Source organism: Euwallacea similis, chromosome 13 (genome assembly GCF_039881205.1).
Source record: "Euwallacea similis isolate ESF13 chromosome 13, ESF131.1, whole genome shotgun sequence".
In the NCBI taxonomy this organism is placed as follows: Eukaryota; Metazoa; Arthropoda; class Insecta; order Coleoptera; family Curculionidae; genus Euwallacea; species Euwallacea similis.
Genome location: NC_089621.1, coordinates 4663671 through 4687977, shown reverse-complemented (window position 1 = coordinate 4687977; position 24307 = coordinate 4663671). Strand labels below are relative to the sequence as shown.

Sequence of the window (24307 nt, the reverse complement as noted above, 5' to 3'; positions counted from 1 at the left end):
GCAATGGGAAAAATGAGAAAAAAGTAAATGGAAGATATAATTTCTAAAAATTTCTAGCGCTAAAAACATTGTGAAAGGTCAATAAAAGCAAAAAGTCAATGACGTATGAGGCTTAATTTTGAAAGGACTGAAAGAAGGGAATTAAATATGTTAAAAAATGACTGTGCTGAGAAACAGTTTCCTCAAATTTGTTTTCGAGGAAATAATATCAAAAGTAACGCGAAGGAAAAACTCAATCTGCCTGAGAAGGTTATAAGCGCAAGCAATGCTAAAAATTCATGAAAGCTTCACGTATTAATTGGTTCTTTATGAGAAAAATATCAAAAAATCTTATGTATCTCCTTGGTCCATATCTGTTTCTTTCTCTCAGATTCTTGAATTAGAGCTAAAATATTTTGCTCCATTTCTTATGTTTAACTTCCTTAATTCGGAAGTAAATATTTGAACCCAAGAGCTAAATTCTTGATTATAGTAAAAAGGGAATTATATCAAAATAACGTGTGTTTGATAACCATTAACGAGGTAAGTTTTGATAGAATTCTTGTGTCATTCTTCGAGGAACGTTTTGCTCTGCAAAATCAAGAATCTGGTTCCTGCAGTCCTAATGTGCAACATATTTATATGTATAGTAACGTTTTTTTCTTCAATTATTCAAAGTGAAATTCACCTAATCGAATATTTGATTCTCGTTCACTACTTTATATTTCGAGATAGCGGTACCCAACAGCTGCATTCATCAACTGGTCTCGAAACAATTCTTTTTGTATGATATTTTCCATTTCCAATAAGGAATCCCCCTTTTGAAAGCCCCAACAATACCACAATAAAAGAGGCCCTTTACGTCTTCCTATCACATCCGATGACCAAATCAGATAACTACCATCACATTTCTGCAGTCCTAATCATTTGGAGGCTCTAAAGGCGGTCCTAGGGGGTTGGACGAGGCGTAGCCCCAAATCCTGTGTGGGTCGCGACACAGCACTCCTTCGCTTGCAAGGTTACAGATAAAGGCGGTGTTAACAGTCCCAAATACCTACTTTCACTGTAATTAAAGCATCCAACTATAGCAGTTCGGTTTCCTTTGTCTTTAGTTCCTGCGATGGTCAATAGAGTCTAGGCATCGACCTGAGCTTGAATGAATTTTAGACCTCAGAGATACATACATACCGTTAGTCATTATAGATTTGTGTTTAGCTCACCATACGCCCTGTATTAGATTACAGCAAAAGTACGATAATGTACCTGATTTATGTGCATGCTGCTATGTTAGGAACAGAGTTGTACTAATTTGAATTTAGAAAAAATCACTGCTATAGTGATTGTTCATTTATATGAGGAACTAGTCTTGGTGAGACCAAGATAAAGATAAAAATACCTACCCAAAAATCCTCATTTTTAATAGTTTTACAACATCTATCGCAGGTTTTAAGTTCTTGTGATAGTTAATAGAATCTAAGCATTAACCTAAGCTTCAAATAATTTTATCCTTTAGAGATAAGTACATGCCATTAGTCACTGTAGCTCTGTATTTAGCTTATCACACGCCCTGTATTAGATTACAGCAAAAGCGCAGTAATGAACCTGATTTATGTTTATGCTTCTATTATGTCATGAACGCAACGGTACTAGTTGAATACTATATAAGGAAATATTCTTAGTAAGACCGCTCCAAGGTCTCCAAGACTACATAGCGAAATCCTCATTTTCAATCGCTTTTTATGGATTTTCCACTTTCATAGAGGCTTCTTCGCCATTGTACTGAGCAACAATAAAGTCCATATGACTTAAGCATTATTCAAACGTAGCAGACGTTCTCGGAACGCGCTCTGTGAAAAATTCTTTTACAAGTGGTGCATTTGTTTAAAATTGATCCAGAACTTTGATTCTGATTTCCAGCTCTTGAGAATTGACCCTAATTTGTAGATCATGTGTATGCATCAAATTGTTTGATTCTGCTTTCTCTGGTGCAGGTTTCCTTTGTCAACGTTAATAATGCATCATGTAGTCTATGAAGTAGTATGAAAGTTAAAGAAAGTGGGAAAAGGATCTGCCGTATCAGATTCCGCGCGGTGGAGGATGTTGGGGACAGTGATGGTAGAACTTTGGCCTGACTCTTACTAGCTTGTCTTCATACAGATCCTAAGCCCTTTCTACACCAGAAGGTGACTGTGAAGCATTTAATCAAAAACAAATAATTATAAAATTTAAAAGAACTGGGACAATGGATTTTTCCAAATTTCGTTATCTTTATTCATATTTTCAATTTGGATACCTTCTATCTTCATTATCATGCAGAACCACTGTTACCAATGGTTACTAATCACAACCATTGACGTCACTTTATCATCGCTCCACGCCATATGGTATAATTGATGCCACAGCTAATACTTAAACCTAGTCTATACGTCATAATAACGCTGTGTCGGTTTCGAGGCCATGGTACTAGACCCAACAACAATTAAGGGGAAACTACCTTGTTCAGCGTAGTTCATGATTTGGAGTTTAAAATCAAATTTCCAATAGAGCAGCCAGCGATCGATCCTATATTGCAAGTTTCAGCTCATATTTTCAGTATAAGACAAATAGAGGGAAATTTTGAATTACGGAAGGTTTTATGGTCCCCAAAATACAAAAATCGGGGATCAAGGAATAGATGGACCACTTAGTATGACTTTATCGTTATCAAATATGGATTTAAATGATTCAGTTGGATTTGCTGTGAATAGTTTCGCTTATATCCCGAGAATTGGCAAAGGATTTTAAAAATGGATTTTGAAATTTGATTTTCGTAACAATTTGACGAATTTTTTAAAACGTTCAATCGTAACTGACTGATACAACTTTTGTGTACAGTCATGAGTGTTTACTCCGTTTTCTGTTTGTCTCGGCAAAAAAGTGTTTAACAATGTTTTCCTTCAAGATTCAACCAAGAAATCCCGGCCGTCCAGATTCCACCCCGGATATTAAGGTATGACTGGAGGATGCCTGCCATCTAAGTTTTTTTGAAAAGTTCCAAAGCACAGAGATACCCAATTTTTCCAATTTTCAAAATTTTACTGGGATCAAATTTGTGTCGTATTGAGAGATCTAGGATTAACATAAAACTTGCTACCGAAGTGGGTTCTTTCTCGAGAACGCCATAATCTCCACCTCTTTTTCTATATCTTCTTCCAGTTTTGTTGTGGAAAGATTGCTGTGTGAAATTTCCAACTCATGAGAAAGATCATACACGTCGTACGCCATTGAATGTGGAACAGGTATGTGAAAATGAAACTTCTGTGTTTTTGAGACATCTAAGGCGAACGCGCTGCGGACTCTATGACTGTACTTTGAGGAATCAATAATGTGAATCCGCCTCTGTGTGGTAACCTAGACAACATACTCCACAATCATGTCAACAAAACCAACAAACTACGGCAGTTATCTTAACCGATACCTGAGTCAGGGACCGTTTTATTCCGCAGTACCCTGTACTTACTGCTTTCAGCGCTAATCAGTCGTACCGAACCATTCGCATACGGTGGTTCTAGTACTGTCAAGCAAGCCCAACTCTCCTTCCACTGGTGGTACTGCTGTGGTATTCGATCGTTCCGTGACGTAGTGGGCATTTAGTACATCCGCGTGCCACATATACGTGGTGTTGCAAAATATTTGAGGTTTCCGTGTTTTGGTTTCCTTTTGCGAGGTCTGATAACAGAAACTCAATAAATTATCGCTTCTATTGGATATCTTCAAGGATTGGTGTAAGGTTTTCGACACAGAAACTCAAGTACCAGTGCTGGTTTACCTTCAGAGGGAATTTTATTTGCAATAATTGAATGTATGATGGAAATAATGGTAAGTATAAATACATAAGAGAGCGATAAGATGATTTTTCGCAAGTGACGATTATGAGCTATCCTTGATAATGATAACCGTATTTGCGATTATTGTTATTAAAATTGTTTGTAATTTATTCCCCTCAATCTGGTGATAATGACTGAAGTCAATGTTTAATTAGGAAATGCGTCACTGCCATTGACCAAACAAACTTGAAATTTCACTTTTCGATTGGTCAAGCAGTACACTTCATGGAGTTTAGCCATTATTAGTCCGTGCAATGGATTATAAAATTGTTAGAATATTTTCACTTGCCTTATATGTAAATTGTCCCCAAATTTTAGTTCAAAGGTTCTTCAATGTTTGTCACTTTCTCCCGCTTTTCAACACCGTATTTCGATAAAACTTCAAATTCTATTAGTTTCTATAAATTGTTAAAAAAAATTGTAAAATATTCTAAGAATGGATTTTGCTCAGCCTAAACAGTTTACTTCAAAAATAAAAATCCTTCATTAGTACTTTGAAGAAATTCCAAAATTTTGAGTTTAAAAAAAATGAGAAATTTTTTATGATCGAATTTATTGGTTTAATGCGGAAGTAATTCGTAAAATCGTTGCTTGACAATATCTCTCGCCATAACCGCATTTCGGTGAAATTTTAAGTCTCATCAGTTTATAAAAAATTTCGAGAAATCTAGAACTCTTTCGAATAGAACTTATTCATGCACAACAACATTTTTATTCAAAGTTTGTATCATTCACGTGTTCTTAATCTCTAAGCAAATTGAATGAATTACTACATTTTCATGAAATTCCAGAATTTTTCAATTTATTAAAAATTGTGAGAATTTTTTAATCTTCTAGAACCAAAATTAGTGGTTGAAATTCAGTGCAACTCCCAAATATTCCTTTTATAACATACTTCTACAAAAATATCCAAAGAAAATACTGCATAATGAAAGAGAAGAAGTTGATCATTGAGCAAAGAGAATCGTGCTTGTATTATTTAGGGTAAACAAATATTTTGAGACGAAAGAAAGATTAAATTATTATGACTATTCATTTCAATTTATGGTAGTCTCGGGAACAGCAATATCAAAATATAAACAAAACAATAAATTAAAAATGCAATTGATTAAGTAGTATAACACGAAAAATGCCTAAAATATTTAGAAAACATTTGAAGAGAAATCTCTTCTTTGCTACAAATTTCAAACAAAAATGAAAATTTGATTTCTAAGCTCATAAATTCCATTACAAATACATAAGTGATGTGATTTACTAAGTATAATGCAATTTTAGCTCATCTTTGGCAAACTGCGCCTGAATCGCTGAAAACCAGTTGGTGATTCTTGGTAAGATGCTGTTTATTCATGCCTCACTTCAAGCAAGTTCTAAACGTGTGACTTTTCAGAACTTGGGTCTTTGGTGCAAAAAAAAAATCATTTGGTTTTTAATACTAAATTAAACAGTTTAGTAGCTTGGTAATAATAGATAGGTTACGCAAGTCTCCATCGCCTTTAACAAAAACCAGGAAGTTCAACCTTAAATCATTATTATTTTCTGTATCTCTGGCATTGTGATTATTACTAGTTTTAGATGATGATACTGATTTTTTACTTATAATGATGTAACGAAGGTTTGTAGTCGGTTTTGTTTTGCTGAATAAGTCGATGAATATAAATTATTAATTAATGGGTTGAGCCTCTGAGAACCTGCTGGGTGCCTAGACAACAATAGGTGTTATACAAGCTGTTCGCAATTACGTGGAGTTATCTATGTAGAAAGTTGTCTATGGGGTGTAACTTAATAACTAGCTATTAAATCCCCCAGTGCAAGACTGATTTGAGTCATGGCACAAATAAACGTTTTATGAGTAAAAGTAAGTAAAAGTTAAAAGCGCAAGTTAAAGCGTAAGACAATTATTGACAAAATTTTCACTAATTATTGGCACATATTGCAAGCTCCTCTTGTGATTTTACAGCTATCCACTTGTAACACTTAATTGGATCGTTATGGTCTTGTGCAGTGAAAGTCCCATATTATGTGCAATTACAAAAAATTCTTTAAGAAAAAACATTTTCTTTGCCGTCTTTAGAGTTTGTTTATGATCTACCTGTTGGTACCCAAACATAACTACGCACAATAGACCAATTGGTTCTTATACAATAAAGTAATTGCGCCACAGAAATGGTTTATATTCCTACAATTGCCGCCATTAAAACCGAATGAAAACAAAATGACCACACTCTATCTTAAAAAGGTCAGCGTTAATGTTACAATTGACCAACGTCAAAAATGGACTTGTTGACACATAATCGCTCATGAATCAGGCTGGATTATGAATTTTAATGTGGGTAATTGAGTTACAGATATGGATCTTCGGAATTTGAAATTTTTGCCAATTATACTACCTTAATTACCTCCACCTGAAAATAATTCTGCGGAGGTGACTTCCCCTCGTTAAAATGTATTTCAAATTCAGGTGCCTTGGCATGATTTTTCAAGAGTAATAAGTTCCTTGATCGAAGATCATTTTATGGTAGTTACGACTTTTAAGGTTAAAAAAATGAAACGGAATTTTTGATTACGGTTGGTCGACTTCAATTGACCTCCACTCGATTCTCTTTACGAGTAGATGATGGCCAATGTTGCGTTTCTAATTTAATTTCCAGTAAGACGTCACAAAGTACGATTAATGATGGTTCTTGTATAGAGTTCATCGCAGATCATGTGCATCAAAGACTGGTTCTAACGGTTTTAAAGCGGCGTAGCGCGAGGTAAATTTCTTACTGAAATGCAGTATTAACTTTATAGTTTCTTTTTTCGATATATTCCTAGAAATGAACAAGAAAAACTGAAAAATGTCGCCTGAACTTGCAATTTTGAATTCTCCTTCTTTCATTGAGATTAGCTTTGCCATTGAGAATAGTATTAATGATTGCTTTCAGTACCTGCTCGAATAAGGTTTTTCTTTTATTTTTTTTTTGTTATTTTTTTTGTCAAAAAGGTTAAATTGGAAAACATTCAGAAAATCTCGCTATAAAGAACTAGATTAATAGCGAACTACTAGAATAATAAGAGAGTTTTCATGTATATTTAAGGTAATGTAGTTTGTAATTTTCTTAGCACATATAAAATATATATATCGAAAAACCACATATAATCATTGAAGACATTCCCAGAATAATTAATAACACGATATCATTCAATGTAGGTTATCAGTTTATAACGCTATATTTTAATCTGCACTTGACCTTATTTCAAAGCCAACATAGACGAACTCCGGAAAATAACAATACATTTTATATTAAAGAATCAGCAATTAGGTCCAAAATTCTCACGTTTGTTACTGCCTTTATATGGGTTTGTATGACTACTCGGTTCAATTTTTCAACACCAAGAGACTAGCCATTATGTAATTTTACATTTATGAAACAAGTCTGGGAAATGTTAGATTTGCATATAACTTTACATTTTTCAATACAATGCACTTCAGCAGATTTATGTAGTAACTTTTTTCATTGCTGTTTCGACTTGCATTTTCATCTTTCATAACATTGAGAAACTGGAATTTCTGCAGATTTTTCAGAAACGTGTAAGAAATGTGAAATTTTGTGGAGATACAACTTTGAAAAGAGATATTCATAAGCAATGAATTTGTCAGTTTTTAAGAAACTGACAAACTTGAATTTCATGAAAATTTGATATAGGATAAGGGTTTTTTACGCACAAATTTTACGATAGAAAAATATTGAAGAAAAGTTTTGTTATATTTTTAGCGATTCTGTTCTAGAATTTTTCAAATGTTTTTAAATGACTAAAGAAAGTTGAAATTTTTTAAATGTGGCCTTGTATATAAATGGCTCCAACGGGCTTTAATTGGGTGGGTCGAAAATTCATTAATCATACTAATTGAAGCTGAACAGACAGAGGCGATCCATATCGCAATATCAATAGCCAATAATGCCAGGCAATGAAATGAAAGCAAAGTTAAACGTTTGTCATTGAAAAATTAGAGGGGTGAAGAGTGTTTTTATACTTAGAATACTTGGAATTTCACGGAAATGCAGCTTTACAAAGAGCTCTAAATAATTGATTTCCTCTGAATCTTCAATCCTTCATCTTATACTTATGAATGAATAATATACATATATCTTTTCTAACCCTCAAGGCGTCTAACTTTCATTGTTTTGTCATTGTTTATTAATTGTGTACTGAATAATAATATTGTTTTCAATTTGCTTGGCATGAATTAAACTGATGTGTTATAATTTTTTCTTTTTTCTCTAAAAATTCGGTTCATTCTAGATCTTCTATAAACTTTTTGTCTTACTGATTGATCAACATCTTCCTTAGTTTTCATATTTATATCTTTACATTTGACATTGATTTTAATGAATGGTACGATGTTTCACTTGCTAGAATACACTAACCAAAACTAAAGATAATTGAACATAAATACATACTCAATTATGGTTCAAATCACGCAACTTTTCGTACACATCACAGGCTTAATATCAGCAGTGATGCCATATCTTTTCAAAATTAATATGTAACAGGAAATTGTCAGGTATTGGTGCATCGCTATCAGTGTTTAGCAGTATTTAACAATATTGTTAGATTCAAAGCAAATAATTATCATACCTATGTACAAAGAAGTTTTAAAATAAATTAAATTAAATTAAACCAAAGCGTCGACAAATCAAGCGGCAATCGTGCAAAAAAATTGAGATTGTGTTTAGATATTCAAATATATCTTTATTCTTTTTTAGCATATTAAATTTATATGACTTGTCCTTTTACGTAAGGCGACTCCTAATCGTTATATTTTTGACGTAAATAAAAAATTACGTGATTTGAATCATACCTCTAAATATTCAATTTTCTCCAAATCTTCCCAGTATTTTTAATCTTACTTTTTACGCTATATCGTTCGTAATTATTGTTGTATTGTTCTCTATATTTTTTGACATTTGAAAATAAATAATAATAAAATTTTTTAATTAGTATATGCATTAACCTGCTTAGTCTCGGTGTATTCCTATTTTCTTCTCTAAATACCTGATTTTTCCTAGATCTTCTAGATATCTTACTTATTGACCTTTTTTTCATATTTTGACATTGAGTTAGATACTGAAGAGAAACGAGATTTCTAGGTTTGTAGAATGCCTACATTAAACTGAATGGATACCTATTGATCAATAACTTTCCTAGAATTGTAATAACCGAAATAGGCTTTCTACACCAAAGGATTTCCTAGTGAAAATTATTTACGTTTGTGCATGAATAGTAAAATTTGCAACTGGATTATGTAGAAATCAAAGAAGTGGAACTGCATTTAATAGTACAAGAAATCGCAGAAGGCAGGAAAGATGAGAAAAATCGTAACAACCGCAATGGACCTACAGTAAGGAACTTCTTAGGGTATAGTGTAATAATCGTCTCAGTATTTTGCATAGATAGTAAATTTTGTAGATCGATTATAGGAATCACAGAAATACCTATAGGGGAATCGCGTGCGATGACACGACCAGAGATATTCTTCAAGACAGGAGAATTTTATCCATATCACAATTCTTTTCAAAATATAAAGTAATTTTCACTTATTAATCCCGGCTTTATTCGCTTAATATATAGGTGCCTTTGAGCTAATTTTCAAAAACTAAATCTTATTTGAAGTATGATTATTAATCCTACAAAGCCGTAGAGAGTAAAGCAAATAAACAGTTCTTTGGAAATAGGAGAGGTCGAATAACCTCGTGCTCCTAATTATTCTTTGCCTGGTAAATATGGTAATCCTCACGTGTCTACTTAGGTATGCCTAACTACCTAAACATTTCGGTCATTCTAACTAGCACTAAACTAGTCCAAATTAGCAATAACAAAAAAAAACAAACAATCGGCCTATTTGAAACGCATCATTAACCGTGCTCATTTGCTCTGTTTGGCCAACCAAACGGAAGTGCATTTCACAGTATCTGTAGAAGAACACAACGGTTTAGTAAGTTCTCAAATTGTATTGCTACATATACCTAAAGCTTACAAGTTGGATTATTTGCGACCGATTAACATGTCAATTCAGAACAAAACCATACAAAATTTGCGCAATTAACTGTGTTTGTGTTTATCACTTAATTGCTAGAGGTGAACAACTTAAGCAAAAAGGTTACCAAACATTTATACACGTAATTTATGGTTCGCCAAATTGCGTGAAATCCTTTCAGGAAGTAGAAATAATAGAGAAATGATGGTTTCTGACGAAAAACGCACGCAATGTGAACACTAAGAAGGAAGAGAAAGCCTGCAGCGGTGATGTTCTGGTGGCGGACCATTAAGTTGGTCTGTCTGGTTTCAGTTAGCAACAAAATAAAATTTGTAGTCAAGTTCTCTGCATATACAGTGAGTGACATTAATCTTTGAACAACACAAAGTATGTTTTTCAGAGGCCTACATCTTGATAATTATTCGATACATTGTATGATTTTAATTATTAAATTAGAAAGATAATATATAAGGCTAAATCCTCAAAATGTGAGCAAAATCAATTCTTTGGATTCGAATTTTTTGAAGATTATGTAAAATTGCAGCAAAATGATGCGTTACATTAATCTGTGAACACCCTCACAAGGCTAGGGCTCACACGTAAGCCATGCAATTCTACGTATCATAACTTGTTTCTGCTGAATACAACTAGAAAGATTTAGTCGGGAATCATTAAAATTTTTATAGAAGTTCAGAAAGGTTTTAATACAAGTTCAGTGATGTCGCGTAAAGACCAACATACCTCCCTTGCAGTACGTAAACTTGTAATTTCTAAATACAATGAAGGTTTATCGGGTGGTCAAATATCAAAATTATTAAATGTTAGACGAACAACCATTTATGCAATCATACGTCGCTTCAAAACGTAAAATCGCATCAAACCAATTCTTCAGAAAGGTCAACCGAAAAAATTGACTGAAGTCGATGAACGTTGGATGAAGAGGGAAATAGAAAAAAATCCGAAAATAAGTGCACCCAAATGAACTACAGAGTTATCACAAAGAAAAGGGGTGACAATTTCAACCGCAACTATTTGTAGGGCGATAAAAGAGATGGGGTACTTTTCGCGTACTGCTCGAAGAAAACCCTACATTAGTGTAGTGAATAAGAAAAGCGGCTAAACTTTGCAATAAAACATCAGTTTGAGTCGGAAACTTTCTGGCGTGATGTGATTTTTACTGATGAGTCGAAGTTTAACCTGTTTGGAAGTGATGGGAAAGTAAAAGTATGGCGCAAACCCAATACAGCCCTAGACAGCAAAAACTTGACTGCATCAGTAAAACATGGTGGTGGTAACGTTAAGGTTTGGGGATGTTTTGCCGCAACTGGCGTAGGAGCATTGCACTTTATTACAGGGAATATGGATGCTGCAATGTACATTGATATTTTGAAAAAGAATCTACGACCCAGTGCAGAAAAATTTGGGATCTTGAACAGATTTCGATTCTACCAGGATAATGATCCCAAGCATAAAGCTTACCGTACGCGAGAATGGCTCTTATACAACTACCCAAAACAATCTAACCCAAATACAGTTATCGAGACACCCAGTCCCCAGACCTTAATCCCATTGAGCACTTGTGGGATTATTTGGACAAAAAAGTTTGTGAGAGGCCGGTTTCAAACTTGAAAGAATTGCAAGAGCATCTAAAAAAGGAATGGGAAAAAATATCGCTTAGTTACTTAGAACAATTGGTTTCGTCTATGCCACGAAGATTAAGAGCAGTTATACGGGTATTTCAAATTCGACCCTCACCATTGGGATTTCGGAAACTAGAAGAGATACGAAGAAGATTAAATGGGGGCAAAGTTGCGTAATCTAGCGCTTGATCGAATACCATTTTCAAAATTTTAATTTTTCGAGTACTTCCGAAGATACCCGAGGAAAACTAAAAATTGGAGAATCAATTTTTTTTTTTAACATTATTTGACAAGGAAAATTAAATCCATAAGCACATTTTCATTGCCACTTTTTCTCAACTATACGATGACATATTCAGATTTGCCATCCGACGTTTCGTCTTTCGGCTACCATAATCAACTTTATTTTTTCTTATGGGCGCTATATTGAATTTTTCGACAGAAAAATAGTGCGTTTCATTCTGATTTCTTTGATATAAAACTTCTTATAATTTACTTTTTTAAAAGCCGAAATATTTAAATTTAAAAAAGTTACTTAGTTGGCCTTGACTCCATCGACAGACTTTCTTTTGTTCGCGATATATGATAGAACTCCTCCAACGAGATTAGAGCGTGTGCAGATTTCCAATGAAAATGAGCTTCAGAAATGAAGAGAAAAGAGATATGTTAAGACTTTATTACAAATTTGATTGGAACAGTACGAAAACAGCTCAAATGTATTTTGAATTATATCCGGGAAGACAACAGCCGCATAAAACATTTAAAAGTTTGGATCAACATTTAGCTGAGTTTGATACCTTTGAAAATCTTCTTCCATTCTGCTTCCATACTTCATTTTAGGTTTTTGGTCAGTTTGGTGCTTTTGAAATGTTCATCGAAAGTTTTAAATAATGTTCTATGCGGCTGTTCTTCCCGGATATAACTCAAAATACATTTGAACTGTTTTCGTACAGTACGTACGTACGTAATAATATATCCATAATAAATCTTCTTTTTCTCTTCTTTCTCGGTGTATTTCTGCTACAAACATAAGTGTTCAAAGATTAAAGTCACTCACTGTAAGTTTATGAACTAAATTGGCTTAACTGGTCAGGCTAAATGTCAATAATCCGGCACTCTAGGTGTATTTTAATCAAGTCTAAGTAGAACCTCGGTGGATTTAATCGAATAACCGGTCATCTAGGAGCTCGAAGGTCTTTTTGTAGAGATGAGCAGAGCGATCATATCAAAATTCCAGCAAAAAATTAAATTTTTTTTAAGTTCCGACATTTGTGTCTACACACAAAATTGATAAAAGGTCGTGCTAACTAAACCGCATAAAATTTTCCTAACAAAACTCATGAACCAATACAGGTCTGCGCAATAATACCGGCTTTTTGCCATTAATAAAACAACTCTTGTTATTGAAATCTATATCTGAATAATTTCAGTGCAAGAGTGGCTTATGAAATAATGGGAACGCCTATTTAACAAAAAATATACCAATTTCACGGTAAACACCATTTTAATAGCGTAAGTGTTTACTTGACCGTAAAATATTATACCTTACTTTGGTCCCACCTATAGCAAATAAGGTGCAATTTTAATAAGGTATTACGATGGTTTGGGTTATGTAATTTTGATTCATAATTAGATACAATTTAATAGTGATTAGTGGAGAATATACAGGAATTACGAAGTACAGTTAACGAAGTACAGTACTTTTAAAAATATTCAGGAACATGTTATCGATTATTAAACATCTTGATCCAAGGTCCATTGTTCCATAACGTTTAGCTATTCCAAATAACTAAAAACAATGGGGAATTTGCCAGACCGTAGGTAGGCGGATTAAAAATAACCGGATCGTGTGACTAACGTATTACCAATGTATTCAACAAACATGAGATAAGATTCATGGAAACGTGCTCTATAGGAGTATAATGTTTCTGTCCTTAATTATCATTTTGTGGATTATATGAGAGAGAAAATTACCCGTAGAAGAGGACACCATTAATGATATTGTTGCAGGACCGCGAATACATCAATTTAAAATGATCACTAGTCGCAGACTAGAAAATTGAAGAATTACTTCATCCAGCAAAAAACATTAAACAGAGTATTAAATAGTGTTTTTTGAAGCAATTTTTAGAGCCATTAACAATAATTATTATTCATACCAGAGACATTTAATGTTAATGAGGATATTTGCAATACATAGTTCGTAGATACCTTTTACAATAGATATCCATGAATTTAATTTAAGCAATTAGCACAGCATAAATTAAATGTTAAGTGGTTGACAGAATCGATGCTGTGTCTCCACTACGGTCGATGGATCTCTCAAAGCCATAAGACCTGTATGTAGATCTACTTCGTATAAGGAAAGCTTTTTATCCTATTTAGTACCTTATAGTTCGTGTCGCGACGATTAGTTTGTGGTGAGTTTGAATGCACAAATTTTCGAGATTCGACAATGAAAATTTGAAAATTGGCAGGAAGTAAAGATCTGTCTCTTCCGCTACGGAAATTTTCATTACATTTTGAAACTGTGCTGAATTGCGAATAATTTGGATCCTATGTGATCTTGAAAGCTGGGAATTGAAATTAAAAAAATAAGTAAGAGAGTAATGTGGGAAATTAAAACAGAAAAGAAATAGATCAGGACGGAAAATCACAAATGAGGGCAAACGTACTCAAATTACAAAGAAGAGACAACGTTTAATTCAAGTAACCAAAGCAGCTTATTTTCAATTATCAAATCGTGGAGCTCAACGTTTATGCTCTAATTTCTATTTTTTTATGCTCTAATTGCGCAAATTTCCTTCTTCTGCAACAGCACTTCAAGTTAAAAAACCTCAACACTTTTAGCTGTAAAAATAATAACAATTTTTAAATTAACGGAAGATCATTAAAGTTGTGACATTTTGCTACACGCCATGTTATATGGAGCGTTCATACAGCTGTTTATGAAGTGTATATCATATTGCTTTAAACTAAATTAAATTGCCATTTAATGCCAATAAAAACGAAACCCTAACGGTAATTTTGCCATTTTAACATCAACAGTTATAAAATGCGGGATTATTTGATGAGTAGGCAGAGAGGATTAATTCGTAGTTTGATGCGAATTAATCACAAATGACACAACTTCATTTACAAGAGCTTTTTTCACTCATATTACTGCCACTTAACCATCCGAAATTTTAACTATGAAATCGAACTAAACGAGCTATTTAAAAGAGAATCATTGCGACTTACTACGCTAATTTAAATCTAATTATTAATAAAATTGACTTTTTTTCTGTGATATAACTAACCACGGTTACATTGGGGTTGTGGATTAGGACATTGCAGAAGATCTGCTATACAGATTTTACTGGATTTTAAGGAGGATAGAAGAGTGCTGTTTGCCATGCAAGATTGCAAATCAGTTATTGTAATAAACAAATCATGAGAATGCATTATTAAAGAACCATTTCCTATATAAAAAGTTACTTAAAAAGCTCAGTTATCGTGCCTCCGCCCAGATTAGTAAATTGTCAATTCATCATTTCCATTATTGTAATAAATAGTACGTAAATAGAAGGAGAATGAGGGATTTTTGAACCGTAAAAGGTACAATCATCGAACATTCACTAGCAGATCGAAGACGAAGTTAAATATCACTCTATTGTTCATGAAAATGCACCTTTCAAGACATTTAAAATTTAAAGGTCTGCACTGAAGAAAAATCTGAAAATTCCGTCTTAGATAAATATACTTGGGCAATGGCTTCTACCAGGAGATGAAGTGGCTGAGATAAATAGAATACCTCTCTCAAACCGGTTAATAAACTGAATAATAAAAACTTTACATGGTCACGAACAGCTTGGGGCTATGTTTCAGTTTCCTCGTAAACAATGCTAACAGTTGGTGATCACTTGAAAGATAACGTGACTGAAATAATTTATTGAAATTGAAATTCTGGTTTTAACACTCGCTACAAGGGATTTTTACTAAGTATGCCTTGAGCATGAAAGAACCCTCCACAGAATTTGTAATTGTTGTCCCATCTTGTATGGACTTTAATTGATGTTTCCTGCGTCTCTAGTCAATCAATGCGTTGAAATAGATTTCCGTACAACTGCGGCTTAAATTATTTGCATGAAACCAACCTTTAACAGCCAATCCTAATCCAATTAAGCAGGAACAATAAATGTCTTAGGGAAAGTATGTCAGAGCCTATGTAAAGTAAATAGTATGAAGCCGACAAGGACAAATGCAGAAACTATTCTATGCATATTAAATCTTTGTCTGCATTGCGCCAACTAATGCGAAAACACGTACACATATAATTTTTTTTAATCAATTTCTTACTCGAATGGCCTTTTACGTAATTTTATGTTTCAGGTAAACCAGTAACTGCAACCATGCTGCATTATGGGAGTTACGCTACAAGTAATAACAGGTAAAGGTAGAAGGGTTGCGTTTGACACACCGCCTTACGCGATAAAAATTAAAATTACATTTTTGAGATTTTCCCTTTTCTGCTTATTTTTAGTAGAATTTTTCTCCGTAACTACAGTTTCTGCATATAAAAATATACAGAATGTTTTATTAAAGAAAGTCAAGTTTTTGGTGATAGAACGACAAGGGATTAAAAATTATTTTTATTACAATTCTTTTTCTTTGAAGATTTTAAATTTATAAATACTTTGACATGAATATCCTATTTAACCAAATTTGTTTAATCTTAAAAATGCGAAAAATACGTCATAAATTAACAGTCAATGACTTACTGGATACGTAAAATGGGGGGCCTGAGTCTAAAAAATATATATTTTGTAAATTTTTCCATCTGCGCAGAGCATAAAGCATAACGTGCAACTCAAATATTTTAAAAAGTAAAATTTATGAGTAAAACTTTAATACAAATGGAAATATTTAACAGCCCGCACCTCATTAAGTATTTTCAGTTATTTAACTGTTGTAAAGTGGCACAACTTCAAATCCGAATGTGGACATTTATGAGATTCGTATACGAGCATAAAATAAACGTTATTTTATTTTATTTAATATCTAATATTATGATATCTGTGTATATTATTAATAAAATATGGGAATATGCGTTTTATTTATTTTTCATCAATTTACAACTCATTATAAAAGGCTTCACTCTTTTCAATTCTTTCGTGATAAATACATTGAATAATGGCCGGGACAGAAAACCGAGCACTCCAAAATATTTCATATGTAGAAATCATATTTTATGTGCATAGTTGCAAATTATGCAATTACGTTTGGTTTTTCTTCGTTATTAATTATTCTTTTAAATTAATTAAAATGAAAACGTTTATTCGGCCCATATCTCCAACTCATTTATCTTTGTTCTGTTAAATAAATGAACATTTCTATGAGTGATTCTGTCAAAAATTTTACCGTAGCAGTGTTTTTTTTTATCGTATTTTGAACGGCAAAAGCTTAAAAAAACATGAGAACGAAGTTTTCAGAAACTTAATTTTCACGTTCAAAATACCTGCTATATTAAGAAAAGGCATTTCAATCATTTTTGATAGCAAAAACACAATCTTTCAGTGCACTTTAGGTCAAAATTGAAAAAAAAAAAGAATTGAAATTACTTATATACATATAAGTTTTTTTTTATTTCCATTCACGTTAACAGGGTCATTGTTTTATATAAATATACAATGTAATATACAATGTAATTAGCAGATGAATATAATATAATCGGTGATTCGTTGCATGCCTGTTTTTTAATTGAACCACCCAGGTACTTATAGATAGGATGACAAACTCGTATTCACCATTATATCAAGAGTAAAATTTATTCTATAACAATAGAAATTTGTGTTAAAAATGTGTCTTTTTTCAATTCCAGGCTTACTCCTAGTACTAGTAGCTTATACTTCAACTGAAGAACGTGCCTTACGGCAGATTAGAGAAGCCCCGCCTCCCTCCACAACTCCATCACAAAATGTCACAGAAATCAACAATAGAGACCTGAACAAAATTGTAAAAACGAACCCAAAGACTGAAACTTTAGAACCTAAATCTAAGCTCACAAACAATGCTAATATCTTCGAAGGATTTCCCCTTAAACTCAGCAATTACGGAGACGCTAACGATGTCCATAAATCCACTAGCAACGGTCCTAAAGAAGATGCTGTAAAACTTGATGATAAAGACAGAAATAAGAACTATAATGCTTCCAAATTCTGGTCTTCAGAGATTCGCATCAAAGATGACAATTTCACCATAACACAAGTATCAAATACGGTGACTGCGAGCACAGTGGACAAATCGTCACAAATAAATCGTCATCCCAGCTTTGACAACAATTCTGACCTAACAACACCTACTACCAAATTATTTGATCAGAAATTTAAACAAACCGTTGAAAGTTTTCATGGTAACTATCAAAAACTAGATGAAAATGAGTTTGATGATGAACCGCACGAGGAAGAAGATGAAGATGAAGATCACGATGAGGATCTTGAAGATTTGATGAAAAAACTTCCAGAAAGGTCAAGCTTTGAATTTGAAAAAACAAAAACTATTGTAAACAATGAGACGGTTTCCAAGAATTCCATACATAAGGATTTGAATATTGAACAAAAAAAAATAGTGAAGTATAAGAATGTTTATAATGAAACTATGACGTATGGTGATGGAGTTAAAGAGGATATTGATGAGGGGGTTACGGCAAGGATTACTACTGCGAAATCACCTATTATTACTACGAAAAAGAGTTTTAAAGATGTGACCACTCCTCACGTGGTCTTGGACAACAATATTGGGTCAGAGACAATAGTAAGCCCAAAAAATGTAACCAAAGTTGTGTTACTGAGAACTACTACTATACTCCCTCCAACAGTCACCCAGAAACTTATGTTAACAACTAACCAATCAACTACTACTTCAACTACCCCTAAGGCTATCATACCTGATCAAGATCTTACGACAGAACTTGTTACAGAAAAAGTGGAACTAATAATAAATTATACAAACATTGCTGAGAGAACTAACGAAGTTGCTAAAAATATTGATCTGCTTACTGAAACGACAACACAAGAAACTACTACTCTGATACCAAAAACTACCACAACATTTGAAACAACAACCTTAGATACAACTGAAGAATTACCCCTAACAACCACAATGTTCGAGTCTGTGATATCTACCTCTGATAGTGGGATAAGGACGTCGAAAAGTCTGGAAAACTCCATAGTGGCAAAGCAGATCATTCGGAATACGTCGAAGGCTGGGGTTAACTCTGACAAAAATGAATTTAAAGCTGAAAGCTCTGAAAATAATGAAATGGATATTACTACTGTAAGTAATGATAAAGTGGAGGAAGCTACTATGGTTGATGAAAATGGTATTGAGAAAGATACTACCGAAAATATCGCTGATAAAACAACGTTAAATACAGTAACCGCTGTTGTTAATGAGATGTCAACTGAAACATTGGTCACCACTACTCCTATTACTTCTACAACTCCAGATAAGATGGAAGCTTCTTCCATATACTCGATTCAAGCAGAACCTTCTGAGCCAACACCTACAACCACAGAGTACACCTTTATTCATATGGATGGATCAGACCATGATGACACCACTCTTCTTTCTGATACACTGGATTCAAGCCTCCCTTATTCAACATCGAATGCTTCCAATGATTCTCTAGTTCCCAGGAAGGCCCCAAGTATTCCTGAACTTGAAATTTCCAGCAGGTTTTTATTAAATATAAAGCATTAGATATGCAACTACACCGTCATTTTCCAGTCCAATTTCCAGAAATGCGACTACTACAATTGTGAGCGATACCACTGCACTAAGTGACCTTACAACGAATCCTTCAACTGAACATAGCATTACTACTGACGATGAAGGGGGGAGTTATAAAGGGAAGATAGCTGCTATTGTGATTTTATGTGTAGGGGCTGTTTGCTTGGTCCTTCTGGCTGGGTTGTTGGTAAATTACGTTTTTCTCACAAAAAAGGCTTTTTGGTTGAGAAAGATTTTTGCAGTATATCATGAAGAAGCGTCAAAAACGTCTCAACTATGGCCCAAGATGCAGACCTGTCACTCTAGACGACTACAGCATTGACAATTTGTCGGTCTACAACAGCATTAGAAGAAAAGGAGGCGCCAGAATGTCAAAAAGGTCTTTTGGAAATCCTGCTTTTGATGATCCAGTAGGTATTCTATAACTAGATATTTCCTAACCAAATCACCTATTGCAAATTTTATTTCTAGGTTGCTCCAACTCATCCCTTAAATTTCCCAGCTCTGGCGAAGTTCTCAAAAAATTTTGAAGATATTAAAGCAGAATTTGAAGATATTCCTCAGATTACTGCCAGAACTTCGGAATTGCCTGAAGGATGTGATACGAAGAATCGATATGCTAATGTGATCCCCCTTCCAGAAACTAGAGTTTACTTGGCTCCAATTGATGGATATGCTAATAGTGATTATATCAATGCAAGTTATGTGACGGTAAGTTAAAATTTTTGCAGATAGGGTAAGGTCCAAATCCTCAAAGGTCAGTTAAATCGCGTTCTATGTTAAGGCATTGCTGAAATACAGAGTTTTTTCAAATTATTTAAGACATTTCCTAATATTAATAGCTTAGTAAAGGTATGCATAACAAAAAAAACTTCATATGAACACTCGACTCGTTTTAAAGTCCTCTACACGCACTTGTTTTGCGTCCATTGTGTTGCGAATCACCATGAGATTCGAAATTAACCGACAGAGAATGATATTTTTCGTAACAGAATATGCCTCTCAAGTTTCTCTTGGTTTTAATGGAAGAAAAAATATTTTCCTCTTGAGGATTCGAAGAAATAACTAATTAAATTCAATTATCTTACATAAAAATATTATCAGAGTTATAGAGACGAATCACTTTTAAAACAGTCTTACTATGGAAACGATACCCTTTTTCAGTACCTTTTCAGGGCAAGAGAATTAATACTGGAATTAAAATTACATACAGGAAAGCCAAATACATATAGGAAGAGACTTGCGATATTTGCTGGGCGGCGTGAAAACCAGAGAGAAATGCATGCCAACCACACTTAAAAATTTTTGAATTTTCAATTTAGGGCCCAAACAACACTAAGGGGTACTACATAGCAACCCAAGGACCTATGCAAAACACAATGGACGATTTCTGGAGAATGGTTTGGGAACAACAAGCAAAAGTTATCTTGATGTTAACTCACTTAGTGGAAAACGGCTTGGTAGGTTAATCAGCGTAACAAAGTTAAGTTTACATATAAGCGAACTTTTATAGGAAAAATGTGTGGACTATCTCCCACTATCTGAGGTACTCGAGTGCAGCAGAATGTTTGGAGATTTCCAAGTGACCTTAAAGAAAAGAGAAGTTAAGGAAAAGTACATCATATCGGGCTTGCAACTAAAGGTTCTAATTTCTTAAACTTCATGCCAACCTAAATTCATCGTACCTGAACTTGTATTCCAGAACATGGTTTCCAACAGCTGGAGAGAAGTTATGCATTTCTGGTATTTGGGCTGGCCGGAAAAGGGAGTTCCAATGGAAGCTAATTCTTTAATTGCTTTTATAATCGAAGCTAGAAGTTATATGAAATCTGGGACTCCAGACAATAAGGTACGTTTTCAGAATTTAATTATCAAAGTAACGTATTGTTTGTTGTAGAATAATAACAGACTGCATAATGGTGCAACTCAAACTGACCATAACCCTGTGATCATACACTGTAGTCCTGGGACTGGAAGAACAGGTGAGTTTTAAGGGGATGTCAGTGGAGACCTTGATGATTAAATTTGGGGTGAATCCATTAGTCAGATCACTTTAACCCTTGTGTATACACAGCGTGGAAGTTTTGGATGGAACAGCCCATATAACTAAAATGCCGAACATATGCGGCCAAAATTCTCGGACACGTCGATTTTTATTTTTTCTTGCAGTTTTTTTTATTGGTTAATTCATGTATATAAAGTAGTCCAAAAATCAGGTACGACCACCAACTTTGTTTTTTCAAATGAAAATATCTATTTTTTATTTCATTTTATTTTCAATTCTATGCAAAATTCAAAGTGTGTTTCAAGTACCATGTCCTATGGCCTCCATCATCCAATGAAGATTCTGGGGCGCCAAATAACGACAGTAGAGTATAGACCTGTTGCGTTTAGGTATAGTACCAATCAAATACTAACAGTAACGCTGTGATGCCGCAGGTGGTGTCATAAATCATTAAGTGCTCTCTAGCCAGGGTGCGATACTGTTTTATTACCCTTAGATTTAGTATTTAAGTTCGCCCTGAATCTGAGAGGTTCTTTTTCTTTCGAATGGCTCATCTGTACCTATTACTCGTTGAGCAGAAATTAAAATAGTGTATCCATCATTGGAACCAAACCCTAGACAATGATATTAAAAACTTATATTTGCTTTAGGGGTGGTAATTGCAAGTGATATAGCAATAAGGGAGTTTGAGAAGACTAGACTTGTGGATATTCCGAAGATAGTTCATAGGATACGGAGAGATAGGGCTAATGCTGTTCAAACGAAAGAGCAATATATATTTATCTACAAGGTAAGAAGCTTAAAAGAAACCTATTAGTGTGAAATAAAATGTATTTCAGGTGGTGAGCCTTTATGCGGCAAAACTAACTGGGGGAGCTTTAGAAAACCTTTAGGTTTTTGGTTTTAATATTTGTATATTTTGGTAATAATATGTCAGTTAACATTCCACTGAGGATTCGGCTGTTTGTGAAGGTTTACATAGTATTTTCACACTAGTGATGAGCAAACGTTTGATATGTGATACTTTCTAAGAAACCGCGTAACACTGTGTTAAGAATATTATAAATTCTGTATTTAATATTTTGTAAATCTATATTGTAAAGAGATTTTTAGTGAAACATTATTGTTGTAAATAAAAAAATAAACCATCGGTATATTTTTATATACATTTTTGATTTTAGTGTTTAGTTTATTTCGCGCTGAAATTACGTCGAAACAAGCTCAAAAAACAAATACAGTGTTTAAAGGACAAATACTGTTTCTTCGCAATTCTTTATTCTCTGATATCCAAAACTGCGATGTCGCAATACGCTTTATGTATTTTGATACTTTCAAGATTCTCTTCCAAAACAGGAGATTTTATATTTTCATGCCAAATTGTAGAAAATACTCATGATAAATTAGATTTTGTTGATATAGTCCAATTTAATGTTCTTGTGATATATTTTTTGATAAGATAAGTGTTGAATTTTGATAAACTCTAAGAGTATAGTCAAGAGAAATTTGTTAATGACTTTTTGCCAACTTTTTTCCTTAATGGTACTCAATAATATGCAAAAATGGAGAATGCATCAAATAGTAAACAGTGACATACCATACCATTGACGAAAGTTATATCAATTTCACATTATATACACGACAAAACTTCCTTCGGATCTGCGAGTAAAATCAGAAAGAATTTCTTAATACATTCTTGTTTATGATTAGTCTTAAGATTACTTTATAAAATGTATTGGTATATATTGGTGTACCTTACCCTGCAGTAAAGTGTTTACTTCTTCTACCAATCTCGAATCGTATGCGTAAATTTTGTCGAAAATCAGAAAAAGTGCTTCTCTCAAAACGTGCGGGTGAAAAAAAGAGAGAAGGAAAGAAAATTTAACTAAAAATTATTAAAAAATATACTCAATGATGAAACAAAAATTTAACCACAAAATACTTTGAAAAAAATAAGGAGAATATAGCAAGACGTCAGACCGAACTAAAGTGAATGAAAAATAAATAAAAATTTTAAGGACAATAAAGGACTTAAAAAGTCCCTTAATTGTTGATTAAGAGCTTTCCTCTACCTCTACCTCTGGGCCACATACACAGGATTTGCACCTTCCAATAATGGAGGAGAATATGGCTTTCTGGAAAACGTTGATAAATAGATAAGTATTGTTATATTCCATGTTTTGTAGGAGGTATATTGGTATGTAGGTGCTTTGATCTATTGACTAAGGGCTTATTAAGATTCTGATTTGGCCAAAAAATTATAAACAACGTCATCAAGAAGCTATTTAGAAGGATCACGCTATTTGAAAGATTATGCACTTTTTATATACCATATTGTGCTAAACAATAAAAATAAATGTAAATCGTTGAGACTAAAAATATGAAGGGCACTAAATACCAATATCTAAACAAGACCATTTCACACGATTATTGTTGTATCAAGCTAAATAAAACAGTAAACAAGGAGCAATTAAACGACCATCAGTTAGTTCAGTCCTAGTAATTAACTGTTGGCAAATATCATATTGAATAACGCAATAATGCGGGTTTGTTGTAATCTGATTGAACCGGATTAAACAGATTTGTTGTGCTTTTTCAGGATATCGGTGTAGACAATTAATGCTGCAAATTAAATACAAGAATTCTTCAATAAATGGATATTGTTGCATGAGCGGACAGAGATGATGCATGAACATTTCTTTGAAATCTTCTTTGTTGTAGGGGTGGAAAATGAAAACTTAGTTTTCATTTTTTATAAGAACAAAAAATGAGAGTTCTTGGTTCCAAATGCCCGTGAACGATCTGAAATTTACGACTGTTTTCATGATACAACAAAGTCTGTTTAAAATATCTATTGTTACTCAACTCTTCACTCAATACAATCTTTATGTTCTTTTTTTTTTCGCTTTAACAATGCCCATAATTTTTCTATTAATTGTATGTGCTTTAAATATCATTAAAACTACATTATACACATTTTTGCTACATCCATTGTTGAATTAAGTGGGAACAATGTTATCAAACATATTCG

General features: G+C 33.5%; 1 protein-coding gene across 1 annotated transcript; it reads left to right on the top strand.

Moving 5' to 3' along the window:
* The first annotated feature begins 3450 nt into the window (after nucleotides 1-3450).
* Nucleotides 3451-22441, top strand: LOC136412944 (uncharacterized). Its single transcript, XM_066396213.1, has 12 exons — nucleotides 3451-3837; nucleotides 15876-15933; nucleotides 17365-19219; nucleotides 19272-19461; nucleotides 19517-19684; nucleotides 19746-19985; nucleotides 20597-20734; nucleotides 20788-20916; nucleotides 20977-21123; nucleotides 21172-21256; nucleotides 21930-22069; nucleotides 22119-22441. The coding sequence occupies exons 2-12, from the start codon at nucleotides 15906-15908 to the stop codon at nucleotides 22170-22172; spliced, it is 3174 nt and encodes a 1057-aa protein (XP_066252310.1). The 5' UTR covers nucleotides 3451-3837; nucleotides 15876-15905; the 3' UTR covers nucleotides 22173-22441.
* The last annotated feature ends 1866 nt before the right edge of the window (nucleotides 22442-24307 follow it).

Bases quoted from the DNA above. Each gene is read 5' to 3' on its own strand.
- LOC136412944 (XM_066396213.1), top strand. From the start codon at position 15,906: ATGGGAGTTACGCTACAAGTAATAACAG. The intron at 19,220-19,271 runs GTTTTTATTAAA...GTCATTTTCCAG, and splicing joins GAACTTGAAATTTCCAGCAG to TCCAATTTCCAGAAATGCGA. The intron at 19,685-19,745 runs GTAGGTATTCTA...TTTTATTTCTAG, and splicing joins ATCCTGCTTTTGATGATCCA to GTTGCTCCAACTCATCCCTT.